Source organism: Pelodiscus sinensis, chromosome 17, assembly GCF_052426305.1.
Source record: "Pelodiscus sinensis isolate ZL-2025 chromosome 17, ASM5242630v1, whole genome shotgun sequence".
NCBI classification, from domain to species: Eukaryota; Metazoa; Chordata; order Testudines; family Trionychidae; genus Pelodiscus; species Pelodiscus sinensis.
This window is the reverse complement of record NC_143068.1, coordinates 5,999,854-6,017,220: the sequence shown is the minus strand read 5'-3', so window position 1 is coordinate 6,017,220 and position 17,367 is coordinate 5,999,854. Positions and strand designations below refer to the sequence as shown.

Genomic DNA, 17,367 nt, shown 5'->3' with positions numbered 1-17,367 from the left:
CAAGGACTGCTGCATTCCAGAAAGGCCCGAACACTGGAACTGGGTGGGGTCTTACATCACAATAGCCAGCATAACTGAACCTGCCTGGCTGGAGTGCTGCAGGCGCGTGGGCAGGGGAGAAAAGTAGGTGCTCAAGAAAGGGGAATAGGAAATGCCCTCTGGCACCACCACCCAAGCCACCCCGACAGAGCCATACATTATCCAGTCACATCTCCATCAGATCATCTGCCAATCACTCTTCAGTAAACAAAGTGGGGGACACAGAGACCCCCACCCACAGCCCTTCCCTCCCCTCCCCACCGCTCTCACTCTGATCTTGGGCACACAACACATGCTGCTGCAAGAAATGCCCTGGCTCAAGCAAAGCTATACAAGGCAGGCAAGGTCGAAATTGACCAGCCTCTACAAATGTGTCTTGCTCACTTTAAAAGCTGTAGCCCAGCGGCTCTTAAACTGCAGGTTGCGAGCCCATTTTAATGGGATTGCCAGGACCAGCTTAGGCTTACTGGTGCTCTGGAGCTGAACCCAAAGCCTAAACCGCTTGCAGCCAAAGGCTTCAGCCCTGAGCGGTAGGACTCAGGTTACAGGCCCCCTACCTGGGGCTGAAGCCTTTGGGCTTTTGTCCCCTGCTGACGGCAGTGGGGCTTGGGCTTTGCCGCACCCAGAGCAGTGGGGTTGGGTGGGCACAGGCTGGGGCCATGTCGTAGTGTTTGATGTCAGAAAGGTGATATGGTGCAGTGAAGAACCTCTGCTCTAACCCCCTTCCTAGTCAAACACCTTCATTCCAGCAGGCTCGGCTCCCAATTCACCATTAAAATATAGCAGCCATCCGAAAAAACAGAATACACTTGTGGGCTTTGTAGCCCTCCTTTTGTCCCTGAGGGTGCCAAGCTACCAATCCTAGGACAGTCTAGCCTCTCTGCCATGTGATGCAAGCTGGGGTGGGGCTGGAAGAATGGGACGACTTACGCAGAGTTTTTCTGGTGCAGCGGGGTCTTGTCCCTGTGCAGGGGGGTGGTGACTATCACCTTCTGACTGCACACGGGCGTGGAGGTCAGCGAGGGGTTCTCCAACTCCAGCGTGTCCTGTTTGGTCCAGAAGTTTAAGAACTGCCAAGCAAAGGAAAAAAAAAAAAAGAGAACAAGCTTCACATCCTGGGAAATTCAAGGCTATCACTGGCCACTAGCACACACTAGCTTTACTGAGTGTAAGAGGGCAACGCTCACACTGACAGATTACAGATTTTTGCTACCAATGTGGCAAACAATAGTCCCCTGCACAGCCCAGAAAGCAATCCTGACTTGGTCCTGATCCACACAGTCCTTCTGGTTCTAAAACTAGGTCATTTCAGGAGGTGACTTTTTTCCCTAGTATCATGCAATTATAACCAGTATATAAGGGTACATCTACACTTGCCCCCTACTTCGAAGTAGGGAGGCAAATGAAGCATACTGAAGTTTCAAATCAAGCGCGGGATTTAAATATTCACGGCCGGTCGCCATTTTAAAATGCCGGTCTCCTGATTTAACTTGCCGCGTGTAGACGTGGCAGTCCGATTTAAAACCCTTCCCTCGAATTAGCTGGTACTCCTCATTGCACCCCAGGAAAGGCTGTGTTGGCTAACTTGAGCTGGCACAGGTAAGTCCTACTGCAGAGGAGTCAATCTATAGTTTTCACATGAGTTAGCAGGTCAAGTAAAGCCTGTGCTCACCCGTAGTCTAACTCTTGTTAAAACCACACACTGCATCCTCTTCAGGAAGCTTCTGCCCCATGCCCACCCTTCGCATTAGAATGTGCCTTTTCTCCTAGGGAAGACGAGGCCAGCAAAGAAAATGCCTTCCAAGGAGCTCTGAACCTCTGAGCGGGGCTCAGAAAAGGGCTGCACAGCTGCTTAGAGGGAACTTTGTTCCTCACAGATGTCTGTCTAACCTGTTCTTTGATTAGGGATGTTAAGAAGCATGTAATTCGTTAATCACGTAGTCAAAACAAATTGTGTCAGCTACATGATTAATTGATAAGGGAGGGTTAGCACTGCAAGCACTCAGTCCCAGCTAGGATGTAAGCAAGGAGTCGACTACCTGATAAACCCAGGCTTATCGGGTAGCTGAGCTGATTATTCGACTACTCACATTTCACCCCCCCATTTGCTGCCTCTGTATCGGGGAGTGGAGGGGCACGGGGGAGAGCAGGAGCCATTTGTCTGGAAATGGGTGGCAAGGGGAGGGATCACATGAGGATTACCTGTTGTTTTCCCTCTCTCTGGGGCATCTGCATTGGCCACTGTTGGCAGACAGGATACTGGGCTAGATGGACCAGTATGGCCGGTCTTATGTTCTTACCCCCAGCACTGGCTCCACACTGCCACCTGCTGCCCCCAGCCTGCACTGCTGCCAGAGGCAGAGGTGTGGGGAGGAAGCAGTCTCTGCCTGCAGCGGGCCCAGGCTGGCTGTGGACAGAGTGCTGGGGCACCTTCCCCAATCGACTACACAGACAGTCAAATACCCCTCGCTCCAACAGCTACCCCCACTGCGGCTTTGCATTATCAGGGGACCGGGAACTGGCACGCAGGAAGACTGGCTCAGCCCCCTAATAATGCAGAACTGCAGCGGGGGTAGTTGCCGGGACCCGGCTCAAGCTGGGATCAAGCCAGCCTGCCTGCGCGTCGGCTCTGAAAGCGGATGGGTGGCTGGCCCATGGACTGGAAAAGAGCAGCTTCTTTGATGCGTCTGTGCTGCTGCCTTCGGGGCACCCTTAGCCCACCAGGGATGAAATACATCCCGTACACCACACTGGTAGCCTCCAAGCAGTGGGGGTACTCCAGTAATTCTCCTCCACAGTTTAACTGTGGGTGAAGAGCTAGAGAGTGTCTCCACCTCCCTCGCTGTGCTAGGGAGGGTGGGCCTGGGTTTAGCTGATCAGGTACCCTTGTTATTCACATGCCCATCTCTCAGGGTGTGTCTAATGACACCAAGTGGCCAGAGAACCCCAGTTCTGTGGCTCAGCAGGGGAGAGAGCCAGACACCTCCAGGGGATGGTCCGAGCCAGTGGAATGGACTCCCCTGAGAAGGAAGGACATTCTCCAACCTCACCATTTCACACTCCCAGGGCCTTGCTTTGACTTTGCCCTCCCTACCCAAGAGCAAGAGATATGTTTATATGAAAAAAGCCCCATGGCCTGCCAACCCAAGACACTCCTCTGCACATGCCTCTCCCTCTAGGGAGAGATGAGAGCACAAGCATGTGCCAGATGTCTAGTCTCACAGCTTACTGTGCTCCAGGAAGGTGTGGATACTAGGGCTATGAACGCAATAGCAGACCCTGCAGATACACAATCCTACAGCCATTCTACATACTGGCAGTGTCCATTTCAAGGCAAAGGATATGATGAATATTAAGCCGAGCTCATTGGGGTTGACTGTGTTATGGCCAATTAACGGAGTCCCAGCAGAGACTCTCCAATTCTCACTAATTCAGGCACAGAGCATCCCAGACAGACAGCCACAGAGCAAACTGCTCGATTCCCATCTAGCACTGTACCTGGGATGGGGAGAAAGGCAGTGTTTTGACAGGAGTACTCTTGGGAGTCATGCTGTTACAGGAGTCTATGAAAGAGTAGCTGGTGTTCTCTGTGACAGGTGAGAGGGAGATCTTCCTCCTCTTCTGCCTCTTGAACACAGAGGGTGGCGTGCCAGAGCTCAGCTCCGAGCAGGGGGAGATAGGGATCAGCTCGCCCTTGCTGCTTTTGCTCAGGTCTGAAATGGTGTGACCATCCAGGCGATACTCCGTCACGTGGGGCACAGGAGCTGGGGGCTTGCTGGGGGCTTGCCTGACGGGGCTGTTGCTGCCGCCGCCAGCGGCTGGATCCTCAGGCAAGTCGAAATGAGTCAGATCGCACCACCCATCTGGGTCCTGCTGGACAAGAGAAACAGTTTGAAATGGCCAAGAATGAGCAGCCACAGGGCGCAGCCTCATCAAAGACCAGTGCAAAGGGAGGGCCTCGCAAAAGGCTACAGCAACCCACAAAGGCTGAACAAATGATCTATAATGACGTGGGGCCTACGTCAGTCTTCAAGCCCCTCTGGAGTCCGTTACACCAGTGAAAATCAATAGTGCAGCATTGTACGTCCACTTTGCACCGCTCAAAGCACAACTCCCCTGTGAGTTCACAGCCAGCACTGCACAATTCTGTTGCCTGCAGGGACATTTCTTTGATGTTTCACACTACAAACTTCAATAGGGAGGCCTGATCCCTGACCAACACAGTGGTGCCAGCAAAAGCCCCTTGTCTAGTCACAATGACATTGGCAAAGCTGTGTTCTTGCCCAGACAGCTAGTTTCACTAAGGGGCTGGGGTGGAGTAAAGCTAACCCGCTCTCCACTGTGTTCACACTAGGAGCACTTTGATGGTGTATAGCACACTAGTAAAACACTCTTCCTGTAGGCAGACATTGGCCCTTTCCAGGGCAATGACATCCTGCAATGTGTTTTATGGTCTGCAAAGTCAGGAGACTCACAGATTCATTCACATCAATTCCCCATTACTGACGTCAGTTTGAGGCTGCATTTAGCATTCAGGCAAGTAAAAACTTAGCACCACTAGAGACTAGAAGTCTCTACACCAGGGGTGGGGAACCTCAGGCCTGAGGGCTGCATCTGGCCCCCGAGGCTTGGGGCTTTCCCCCCCAGCATTGGAGAGCCCGTACTGGCACGCCCCCACCCCAAAACAGGGTGAAGTACACAAAATCTACTAGCCTGGTCCCTTCTAGACTCTGGTGTGTGAGCGAAACATGGGGGGAGTGTCTGTCTCCTTCTTAGTCCAGGGCCACATCAATGAGGGGTATCTTTTTTTTCCTTTTGCTTCTCACTTTTCTGTGGCCCCCGACTGATTTCTGTGTGGGTCAGCAGCCCCCAACCAAAAAATGTTCCCCATCCTGAGCTACATCATCATAACCCCATAGCATAGACTAATGGTCCCCAAATTTTTATCTCTTGACCCACTTACCCTTGCCCACACTCCTTTGCCCCTAGGATTACGAGGGAGTAGTGCCATAGCTCCATAAAGTGGGGGGGCGAGGGGGCAGACAGAGGTATGGGGGTGGAGTCTGGGGCTTTAGCTGGGGATGGGGGCAGAGCTTTGACTGGGTTCAGCAGCCAGTTTTCCACTGATGCAGGAACACCTTCTCCCCAATGATCGTAGCCATGTCAACAGAAACATTCTTCTGTTGGCATAAATTCCCACGAAATGTAATGGGAACACGGCACCCAAACCACGCACGCAGTTTAGACAGTTTCACCCCAAGCTTCTCCCCCAAAGTTCTGACAACACTCTTCTATTGTATTATGCCTCGCTTCCCCCTGCTACTGCAGGCCTGCTCCCTACTGCTTTGACGAAGGGCAGTGCTGATTCAGACTTTTGTGCCTTGCCCCACATCTGTATGGACCCAAATGCAGCCACATTTCCTCTTGCCCAACATCCACCATGACCAGGAAGGTCAGTGACAGACGCCAACAGCCTTGAAAGCTGAATATGATCCATTTTCAACAAGATAGCCGAGCCCCACTGATATCTGTACTCTAACCTCTCCTTGACAGGCTCTGTGCAGCAGCTGTGAGGCAGATGGGGCAGGGCTAGCCAGTCACTTACACTGAAGGTTTACGCTTTTGCTGCATAACTGACTTCAGGCTGGAACAAATGGAGGAATAGATGGATACTTTTCAGCCCTGAGAAAGGGCTGCTGCATAAACTGCATCACTCTAGGAGCAATCCGGGAGGCAGTGAGGCTCTGAGATGCCTGTCTCAGTCATAATCCCTCCCTGCTCCTGGAAGGCAGAGCTGGCTTATGCCAGCAGAAAGTATCATCCCTCAGCACTGGCTCAGCCACTCTGAATAGCCGACTGCCTCCCATTCCCTACCCTGCCCTAGCCTGTCCCACCCGGGAGACGGCACGCCACTGCACTGATTCCCAGCAGCCTGGACCCCAATCACAGGGAGCCCCTGCAGGTGAGCAGGTGGAGGTTTTTATTTGCCAGCCCAGGCAGAGTCCTGTGTTGGGCTTGAGAACACACAACGAACTGCCAACCCCGTGGCCATTAACTATGCAAGCAGCCCCTCTGAAAGCAATGCATCCCTGGGCCACAGCATTTGCCTCCCTCTCAGACGTTTGTCTTCGGAGACCATACATTGCTTCACCCTTACCGATTCCATCATGTCCAGTGCTTCCGTAAGGACTGGAACCGAAGTCAGACTCAAGTAGTTGGCAGTGTCAGCTGCCCATTTGTACAGCAAGGTGCCATCCACTGACATGTCTTCAGGCACCGCACCCTTTGGCGCCCCCTCGGCACTGTCCTTTGCCAGTGTTGCAGCTGTCTGCTCACAGGGCAGCTCCTGGAAGCCAGCTGTTTCATCCTCACTGACTTCTTCCTCCTTTATTTCCAAGATATTAGCAGGCCAGCCAGCGGGTAGGTTTTTCTTTGAAAACACAAGCACGAGAGCCATATATTAAAAGAACCCTAAGGTTGCAATGTCAAGCTCTCAAGACTACGGAGTGCCAAGACTGAGGTCCACCGTGCCACCATAGGTCAGCTCCATTGTGATGGAGCCTTGTCAGCAACTATGGCAAAGCCAGAAATATAACCCTGTTCCCTGGGCCACAGTCCAGTGTCTTAACTACAGCAGAACATCCTTGCTTTTCATATAGCCGTCTACACCAAATGGAAGAGTCTTGTAAAACAATTCACATGTGATTCAAGACTGGGCCATAGCATACACACACAAAGCAGCTGAATTCAGGTTACCCAGACACCCTTACATCAGGCATTTTCTAATTTTTTTAAGAGCACTACTTAATGTCCTTTTAATGCAGATTTTGGTATGTAATTTCCTAGGTATGTATGTATGTATAAATAAAAGGCCACCCCAACATTCTCAATAGGATTTGCACACAGAGTCTTTAGATACACATCACAAACCTCTCCCACTTGAGCTCAAAGAAGCAGCCTGTTATCCTCTATATGGACCAATGCTAAAGAATGAAACACACTATGTCAGTGGCTTATGCAACTATTTTTAGGCAGAAGAGTTTTGGAAATCAGGATTGCTGACTCAGAGTGGGTGCAGACAGCTAGGCTACGTCTACACTGGCCCCTTTTCCGAAAGGGGCATGCTAATTTTAAACTTCAGAATAGGGAAATCCGCGGGGGATTTAAATATCCCCCGCGGGATTTAAATAAAGATGTCCGCCGCTTTTTTCCGGCTTGGGGAAAAGCCGGAAAAAAGCGTTTAGACTGGCCCGATCCTCCGGAATAAAGCCCTTTTCCGGAGGCTCTCTTATTCCTACTTCGAAGTAGGAATAAGAGATCCTCCGGAAAAGGGCTTTATTCCGGAGGATCGGGCCAGTCTAGACGCTTTTTTCCGGCTTTTCCCCAAGCCGGAAAAAAGCGGCGGACGTCTTTATTTAAATCCCCCGCGGATTTCCCTATTCCGAAATTTAAAATTAGCATGCCCCTTTCGGAAAAGGGGCCAGTGTAGACGTATCCCTAGTGGGTACAAACAACGAAACCAGACATAGTGTTGTCTGCGCCCACTAGTTGTCTGCACCCACTCTGAGCCAGGAATCCTGATTCCCAAAACTGTTCATTCCGAAGGGCAGTATGGCTGCGGATGAATGTCTCTGATCTGCATTAATAGAACAACAATGCACACCTCACTGCCAACCAAAATGCAATGTCTTCCACTGCAAGGCATTATCGGGCAGCTGATATGCTTGGTGTTGTACCTGGTTCTGGACACTCTGGTTTTCTTCACCCTCCACCTCCACCAACAAGTATAGGGGCTCAGAGTCTTTTGTTTCACTGAGGAAACCTCCTGTGTCCACTTTCCGCTTGATGGTAGAGTTCCAGTGGTTCTTCACAGCATTGTCAGTCCTGGAAAGGAAAGTCACAATTAAGAGCAATCAAAAACCACCAGCTCTAAAATGCAATTGAGAATCTATACTTGTTTCCTGGTCATATTCTTGGCATCCCTCAGTACACATAACTCAACAGACTGCCTGACTCTTAAGGCATTAGCATCAGGCAAGGGCCTTACCTCCCAGGCAGCAGCTTGGCAATCTCAGCCCAGCGGTTCCCCAGAACTTTGTGAGCTTCAAAAATGATTCGGTCCTCCTCCTCCGTCCATGAGGACTTCTTCACCTCGGGGTTCAGGTGGTTGTGCCAGCGTTCCCGGCACTGCTTCCCAAGCCTGCCTTTCAGGTACTTTGCTATCAACGTCCATTGCTTTGTGCCAAATTTTTTAACCAATTCAATTACCTGTAAACAAAAGTAAAATGAAGTGAATGAAGGGATAGCAGGTGCACTTGCTTTCAAGTCTGCTTTTCCCACTTGCCCTCTCTGTACCGGGACCCTTGTATATCACAGGGAGAAGGGCTCTATTTATAGGAGAGCTCTCCCTGGTCCAAGGAGACTATATTCACAGCACGTGAATCATGTGAGCATATTTAATACTCTGCACCCAGCTATACCGCCAGCATGACCAGGCTGAGCACTGACCATGATTAAATGATGTTAACTTAAAAATACCCAACGTAGACACTCATGCTAGCTCCAAGGGACCATGCAATATTGCTTTTCTCATCAGTATTTCACCCTGACCTGTTATATCTGTGTGCTGTTTCCAGACTCACTTTGATTCTATGCATTTTGGGACAAGGAACATCTTTATTGGCACAGGCACAGAAGAAAGCAGATACTGGCAGAAGTGGAGTACTCTAGCAGTGAGGACGAGTGCAATGTAGTACGAAGAGACCTGATCACCAGGGATGTAAAAATGCAGTTAAAAGTGTAACTGTGTAACCTCTAAAAGTCACAGCGGTTACACACGCTGCGAGCTCTACAGTATACTGTAGAGCCCGCAGCGGGACCAGAGCCAGGAGCAGGGCCAGCAGCAGAGCCTCGTCCCTGAGAGTGGGGCCAGCAGCAGCCCCTGCCAGCCCCGCTCCCGGAAAGGCTTTGCTGCGGGTCCTGCTCCCAGGAAGCCAGAGTGTAACCTGTGTGGGGAGAGGCTGGCTGGTTAACCTGTTAACCTTTTACATCCCTAATGATCACAGCTGTAGGAAAGGCCATAATTTTTTACAGTGACATGCAGGACAGAGTGAATAGGCAAGCCCAGTGGGCACAGAAAGGATGTTGTACAGTAATCAGGGTGAGCTGAGAAAGGCTTGAACAAAAGGTTAGCAGCAGAGTTGGACAGGAAAGGGAAGATCGGAAGATATTGAGGGAGAAAAAGATGACTCAGGGTAGCAACTGTTAAACATATCCTTTCCTCCCACCTCCCCCATGCCCACACCTGGATGGACCATTACTCAAACAGCATGGCATGGGGAGAGAGGCAGTCTTTCAGATGGCTAAACTCCAGGACATTAGAGTTTTACAGGTCAAAACCAATGCCTTTTTATGCAGAAGTAAATAATGCACAGAAGAGTACTGAATGCTGCTTTTTGAGGCTATATATAAAAGGATTTCAGACCGCAAATCCAGCACCTTTCTGTCCTCAGATAAAGCAGAGGTGGGGAACCAAAGGTACAGCGGCCAGACGTGGTCCCCAGCTTGCTTTGTCTGGCCCCCAGAGCTCAGGGCTTCTCCCCCACAGCACCGGGAAGCCTACGCTGGCACTCCAGCCTCTGCTGCCCCCTGACTGACTGATTTTTCTGTGGGTCAGTGGCCCCCAGCCCAAAAAAGGTTCCCTACCCCGACAAAGCATCAAACCCACTGACCATGATGCTGCCATCAAATTACCTTCTGATCCTCTTCTTTGGTCCAAGGCCCTTTCACCAAGTCTGGATTCAACACCCTCAGCCACCGGTACTGGCACTGCTGGTCACTGCGGTTCTGCACCAGGAAATTAAAAGAGCCTTGAGTTAGAACAGAGGTGGCAACTACAAGAGCAACTATAGGAACCTTCCATATTGGGCAGGTTTTTTTATTTTCCAAAGATAACCAAGCTAGGAGTGGAGGGCTCAAGAGAGGGATGGGACGGGGAACCTGCCACCATTCAGCTCACATGAGCAGTCAAGGATGGTGATGGGCCTTAAGAGACCAAATTCCTCTCATCCTTACAGACGGTCCCTCCCGGGCATGCAAAGGGCACACTGGCAAATGCATAGGTGGAGGAAGCCAGCCCTGCCACTTGTCAAATGGATACACAGAAGAGCCACCAGCTCTGCTTGGGGACTTCTCTGGCCTGTGTCATACAGGGGGCCAGACTAGATGATCACAGTGGTTCCTTCTGGCCTTGGAAATCTCTGAATCTGAGGTGAACACTGGAAACCAGCCATGCAAGAAAACGAGCACTCCCAGCACGGGATGGCTGGTTATTGCCAGGGCCTCCATGCCACATGCTAATCTCCTCTACGGGAGGGAAAAAGGTTTGCACACACAACCCGCCAAAGCACGTAACATGAGCATATGGGCCATACACATCCATTTGCCATCATGCAGTTAAAACAGGGACCAATTATAGGACAAACACTACCAAGTTTGTGTCCCAGCTCACCCCCTTTCAGACAGGTTAGTTATTCTCCCGCCCTGCAGGGCTGATCATTTATTATTATTATTAATGTTAGCGAAGTTCGTTGATGCCCCAGTCCGGGACCCAGCCTCATTATTCTATGAGCTGCACAAACATAACACAAGTTTATAGAATAGTAATAGAGATGTAGATATGTTAGTCTGGTCTTGCTGAAAGGAATACAATAAAAAAAAGTGAACACACATAAAATTGACAAAATGTGTTCACTTTTTTTTTTTTTTTATTGTATCCCTTTGGTATATATGGTCATGCCAATTTTCTTCCACAATTTGATCTGAGGAAGTGGGTCTGGCCCACTAAAGCTCATCACCTAATAAACCATCTTGTTAGTCTTTAAAGTGCTGCATAGTCCTGTCTTTTGCTAACACAAGCTTATGGCTGCGAAAACGTTGGGCGTAAGAAGCACCAAGAAGCCTAACTCGTCCTGTCCCACCTGCACTCCACTTACGGGAAAATGACTTGCAAGGAACTTCCAGTCACTCTGTCCAAACTGCTTCACTAGCATCTTCAGACGCTCGTCCTGCAAAAAGCAAAGGGGGTCAGCATGCGAAGTCACAGCCATGCTATTGCACGAGGGACACATCACTAAAGCCATGTCTACACTAAGAAACTATTTCAAAATAACTAAATTCAACTTAATAACTCTCAATTTTACAAAATTGAAATAGCGCATCCCCACTATGGGGAAGCCTCAAAATTAGTCCAAAGCAGGCTCAGTTAATGTGGATGTGCTACCTCGGCTTAGAGCCCCAGGAAGCACCGGAGAATAATTATAGTTTGAATTACTCTGGGGAGTAGTTATTACGAAATAGCAGCACAAGAGCGTCCATTCTACCACTATTTCAAAATTACTATTTTGAAATTAGCGGTATACCCCGAGAAAAGCAGGAACACAGATTTTGAAATAAGCGGCTCCTTATTTCAAAATAACAAGCTTGGTAGTGTGGACGTTCTGCTTATAAATTTGATCTAAGGGAGGTTATTTCCAAATAAAGCCCTAGTGTAAACCTAGGCTAAGTCTTGCAGCTGGAGAGAGAAGGCTTGAACTTTTGCCCTGCTAAGTACTTTATGCCATTTATAATCATGACAAAAAAAACCCTACAAATCCAGAATCACTCCAGCTGCCTGTAACAAACTGGTAGGCAGGTTTCTAAACTCTGCCATAAATGGCTGGCAGGAATTGAAGCACACAAGCCCAGGCTACTCATTGAAAACAAGTGTTCATCTGCTATACTTAAATACTGGTTTGGCTCACCTATGTTGGTCCTGCCTAGAGCGGGGGGCTGGACTTGACGACCTTCTGGGGTCTCTTCCAGTTCTATGATTCTATGATAAGGGGATGGTTGGATGAAATAACATGATCTTGGTAACTAATTGACCATTCATTATCAGTTGGAAATAGGTCAATGGAGGGATGATAGGAGTTGCTATAGGGAACTTTCTGGGTGTCTGGCTGGTGAGTCTTGCCCACATGCTCAGGGTTTAGCTGATCGCCATATTTGGGGTCGGGAAGGAATTTTCCTCCTGGGTAGATTGGCAGAGGCCCTGGAGGTTTTTCGCCTTCCTCTGTAGCATTGGGCACAGATCACAGCTGAAGGACTCTCTGCATGTTGGGTCCTTCAAAGTATTTGAATGCTTCAATATCTTTGATGTAGGTGAGAGGATTATTCTAAGAGGGGTGGTTGAGATTCTGTGGCCTGCACTGTGCAGGGGGTTAGACTAGATGATCATAATGGTCCCTTCTGACCTTAAAGTCTATGAGTCTATGAATCTATGTTCTAACATGGTTTGATTCAAAGAGCTCGAACAGGGCCAAACTGTGCTCTAATCAGAGAGTTTTAGATGCAAGAGAGACCTTGTCTGAGAGCTAGTTTATGCTTCTGGATTACAATATGATAGGCCCCAGACATGGCTCAGACAGGGCTGCATTTTGCTGTGCAGACAGGGCTAACCCATATTTTAACTGCATCCCCACACCATACAGCAGCCCTTCCCTTGGGACCCAACACAGCAACGGGAGAGATGTCTCATTTTGGATGGACCCTAAAGCAATGACTTTTAAAACCGGGTTATAACCCAGTTTTGCCTCAGTCATGCAGCTCAGCCAAAGTCTAGCCCAGGGATGGGCAAAAGGGCTGGATCCGGGCTACCAAGCAAGTTGATCCAGGACCTGCCGCTCCTCGTCCCCAGGCCAATTAGGATCTGGGGGCAAGGGAGCACGCGAAGTTTCCTCCCACCCTGCCAGGGACATAGGTGCCTAGTGGGAAAGGGGGGCAAAGGGGCTTTCCCCACCTCCAAACCAAGCATGGTCTGTGATAGGGAAGCTCAGAAGCATCCTGGCCCCGTCCCTTCCAGTTTAGGCCCCGCCATTTTCGGGGCAGCCCCGGGCCACTTCAAAAAAGATTATTGCCCTCCCCGGTCTAGCCTAACGCAGCTGGATCTCAAATGAGGTTAACAACTATTAAGGCATGTCTACAGGTGTTTCTGAATCCTATGTCACTGTAGGTAATCCCATCCCAAGGGGCAGTAGCTAGGTCGACGGAAGAATTATTCTGTCAACCTAGCTGCGTCGATACTGGAGCTAGCACACCTTAACTCTGGCACTCAGAGATGTGAATTTCTCTCACCCCTGAATGATGTAGCTATATTGATCTAAATATGAAGTGTAGACAAGGTGCTAGACTCAGCTTTAGTTGAGGTAGTAAACAGCTTACTTGCCATGCTGAATCTGGGGCCCCATCTTCATCGCAAAAAAGGTATGTTTCTAACTTGAGTTAACTAACACAAAGATAAAACTCCTAGTGGCGAAGAGGAAGTATGCAGTTTTCCCATGAATTTGCTCATTAACATGACTTGCTAACTCAGGTCTTCAACAAGATTTTACCTGGTTAGCTAAGAGGAGTTAAGAACACTCCTTCTTCTGTAACAAAGACAAGATCTGAGTTGAGCACTTCTCTCTTCTGAGGACTACAGAGACACTAGCATAAGTGCATCAGAATTACCATTCTGACACGAGTAAGAGCTCATTTAGTTGAGTGTCTTATTTCTGACAGAAGCTGATCCTCATCCTCCAGGATAAGGTGTAGACCTCCAAAGTTGGGGTAAACTCTTGCGGCAGTTGATGGCCGATTTAAGACCCAAGTACCTTAACAGATACATATGGTATGGGTGAGAATTTGCTTGGGGATATACTAGCAGCTTAGCTTTTAATGGCTGACTTTCTCCAAGTCTCCTCTTAAGACAGCTCACCCTACAGCTTCTCTACACAACTGTCCTAGAGAGAAGGTCTTATTCCGACTTTCCTCCACCTCCAGTCACTCTGTCCACACCCCTGGAAGATACAAAACACATTTTGAGCAAAGCCCTGTCATCACCTACCTCTTCGTGAGTCCACTTGACCTTGCACCTGTTCTCCCGCTGCTCTGGCACATCTGAGTCTGTGTCCTGGTAATGCAGCTCATCTTGCTCCTCACTACACAAAACCAAGAGGGTGAGATTTGTTTGATGAGAGATGCAGCAGCTGGAACAAACACTGCAGCACAGCCCAAAGCTCTGCCTCTGCTCATGGGCCTTTTCACTAAGTTTTGGTCACATTTCCCAAAGACAGCTGCCTCACCTAAATATTTAAGTATCAAATAATTAGCTGCAAATTGGGGTCACATGCTTTGCTTAGGAAAGCTTCTGTGGAAGTCTCTTTGTTATTGGTAAACAATAGCAAGGAGCACCGCTCAACTACCCTGTGACCCAAGGCGCTCTTGATGCCAGCTGGTAGAGGGCACACGGGTGCACGTGTTACAGGAATCCCCTTGGTTTGGTATTCATATACCAGTTCACCCAAGAGTACCAGATAAGGTCCCTACTGAATGCTGGTGTCCATCCCGGGCTAGCAGAGGTGGGGATCTGACCCCCAGCAAGCCCTGACATGGCTTCTTCTTGGTAAAGGCAGATGGTAGCAAGGTGCCTTACAATCCTGGGAAGTGTCTCATCCTTATCCACTACAGGGACAAAGACCTAGTTTTACTACTGGGGACAAGGATGCTGACCTGTTTTGTAAAGCACTTTGAGATCCATTGATGAAAAAGTGCTATGTAAGGGCTAGTAACTGTTGTTATTACTGTACCATAAGGACAAGGTGAGATGCTTAGGATCAGTGAAATGAACAGCAGTCCCAGCACACCAGCTGCCTAGTCACAGTCAAATGGTCTGCAGGCATCACATTGTCTCTATGACTGAAGCCCACCTTCCCTTCTTTCTCGCTGGTGATTACAGGCTATCCCCATTAAGGATGTTAAGAAGTAGATATCTGGCTAATCATGTAGTCAATACAATTTGTATCGAGTATACGATTAGTAGATAAGGGAAGGCGCTCTGCAGAGAGACAGCGGGGATAGCTCCTAGATCGCTATGCCTGTGACTCCTCTGCCCCTCCCCACTCGCACTACAGAGATGGTGCTGGGGGGAAACCGGCTTTTAAGCCGGCTCCCCACTAAGGATGTTAAATTGTGTTTAATTAGCTAATCGAATAGTTAACAGCTCTTAATACATTTAAAACGCAGAAGTGCAGCCAGGGGGACCGGGCACAAGCCAGCAATCAGCTGATTCCCAGCTCACCCCCAGTTCCCCGCTAGCCTCTGCTTCCTCTGTCCCCCGTGGAGGCAGTACTGGGGGGAACCAGATTTTAAGTCTAGTCCCCCCCCAGCACCCACTCCTGATTCTCTTTCCTTCCTGCCTCTCTCTAATAGAGGCAGCAAACGGGAGTGGGGGAGGAAAGAGGAGGAGCGACTAGTCTAGTCACTACTCAACTACCTGATAAGCATATGCTTATCTGGTAGTCGAATGGTAGCTTACACCCTTACTCCCCCCAGCCCTGGCTCCTGTTTCCCCCACCCTTGCTGCCTCTGATACAGAGGCAGCAATGGGGGTCAGGGAAATGCAAGTAGTCAACTTGACTACCCGATAAGCTTAGGCTTTAACAAATTATATATATAAATCTCTAAGGTGCTACAGTACTACTCGTTGTGTATTCAAATAATATGAAGGAAATATTTAATACAAGTTAGTAGCAAAAGAAGAACAGCCACCAGCATCATGTGACCAGGCAGCTCTTTACAGGCGTTTCAGAGCCACTAGCCCAATGCAGGCCTTTTGCTTTATTTTGTGCCCACTAGCAAGCCCATGACACAGGACAGCTTCCAGCTCCCTTATCCAAGTAGGCAGAGCAACTGGAATTGATCCCATAGGTTTAAGAGCAGCCGTTTTTATTGAAGGAGAGAGGAAACAAACTGAGTCCCTGATTCTCTGTCCATATTTAAGGAACTAGAACCCAGGAACACCATCTCAAACTAAACACGGGCAAAAAAAAGTGTAAGATATTGGATAGGCCTACCCCTCACTGTTCAAAAACCTTTAGTCTGGGTTATACTATAGCTTGGCTAGCCTTGCCTGTATTGTATTGTCTTCATCACAGAAACTCACCCAGAGGCAAGAGCAGGGCCTCATGGTGCTGGTCCTACCATCTCATCTGATCAGTGACTGTCCTTACCCCAAGGGCTTTATAACCAAACTGGCACCTTTCACCTGCCCCATACTAAGGCAGAACAAAACATACTGATCACTTGAGGTCAACCCCCTCCCCCGCCCGACATGGCTGCCCGTTTCCCCACACTCATATTTTGTGAGCAGGCCATTTTAAAACAGCACTTTAACCCGACCACAGATCAATCCCCCCCCCGCACCCCCTTCCTAGCAATGGGGGGGGGAGATGAGTCTGTGGATTGCCCTGCATGCTGAGCAAGATCCCCATAATGGGGAGGGGGAATGCAGGGCGTGGATTCTCCCCCGGGAAATACTGGGGGAGACAACAGGGGGGAACAAACCCAGCCTGCCTCCCAGGGCGGGCTCGAAGCTCCCCCACTGCATGAAACTTACCAGCGGGACCTGCGAGCCATCCTGCCCCTTTGTGCATTAAAAGCACCGATGGCGAGAGAATCCACGCAGCTCGCCAGGGGGGTGCCGCATCCCTTGGCTCCGGAGCCGGCCTCTGCCGGGGGTGCAGCCCCGGCGACCCCCGCTTAGCGCGCGCGCGACAGATTAGGCGCGGGGGAAGCTCGCGCCTGCCCGGCGTACAGCACAGGAGGAACTTTCCTATCTCGCGCCAACTCCACCCCGGGCTGCAGCCGAGCCTGCGCGAGAGCGACGAGAAGCGCAAAAATAAAAGGAGGGAGACTGAAGGAAGGACAAAACGGGAGGTGGGGGTATTTAAAAGAGGCGCGCGCGGGCCGCTTGCAAAATCTCCTTCCTTTTTTCCGCTGCCCCCAATTCTTACTGCAGCGAGAATTAATGTCTGTAAAATGCGGCACGCAAAGGTCGTGTGCACATTACAGGCATGCAGGTCCAGCTCGGCGTGCCCAAAGAAATATATGCATACAGCGACAGCTCCGCAGCGGCAGGCACCCTGCAGGGGGCTTGGGGTCTGCAAACCCAAATTCTGTTTGCGCCTTAACGTTGCCCCTCAGGAGTCAGACCTGACCGTAAGTTTCATGGTAAGCCTCAGGCCCGAAAGCCGACCCAACAGAGACAGATCTCTGCACTAGACTGGGGCTTTCACGGGTCTCCTCTCTCCCTCCCTGTCATCTCCTGGCCAGGCTCCTCATGCCTTCAGTCAGAGTGCTGAGAGTACAGTCTACTGAAATGGACAAGCACTGGGCCCACAATCATATCTAGGCTCTGTTCCTGGCTATGTCACTGATTCACTCCCTGACCCAGGCCAAGTCATTTAACTC

General features: G+C 49.8%; 1 protein-coding gene across 7 annotated transcripts in view; it reads right to left on the bottom strand.

The window, feature by feature from the left end:
- The window catches only part of MYBL2 (MYB proto-oncogene like 2), a 38,992-nt gene that overhangs the window by 9,345 nt on the left and 12,280 nt on the right, over window positions 1-17,367 (bottom strand). For 3 of the 7 annotated variants that reach the window (XM_075901358.2, XM_075901360.2, XM_075901362.2), the window contains 8 exons: window positions 13,964-14,057; window positions 11,034-11,105; window positions 9,793-9,885; window positions 8,087-8,307; window positions 7,776-7,923; window positions 6,197-6,469; window positions 3,538-3,912; window positions 970-1,109 (listed from right to left, as the gene is read on the bottom strand). In XM_075901358.2, the coding sequence (XP_075757473.1) occupies window positions 970-1,109; window positions 3,538-3,912; window positions 6,197-6,469; window positions 7,776-7,923; window positions 8,087-8,307; window positions 9,793-9,885; window positions 11,034-11,105; window positions 13,964-14,057 (1,416 nt within the window). Of the gene's footprint in view, window positions 1-969; window positions 1,110-3,537; window positions 3,913-6,196; window positions 6,470-7,775; window positions 7,924-8,086; window positions 8,308-9,792; window positions 9,886-11,033; window positions 11,106-13,963; window positions 14,058-16,513; window positions 16,768-17,367 lie in introns of those variants that run through there. The other 4 variants (XM_075901359.2, XM_075901361.2, XM_006126661.5 and 1 more) reach the window with 3 other exon arrangements.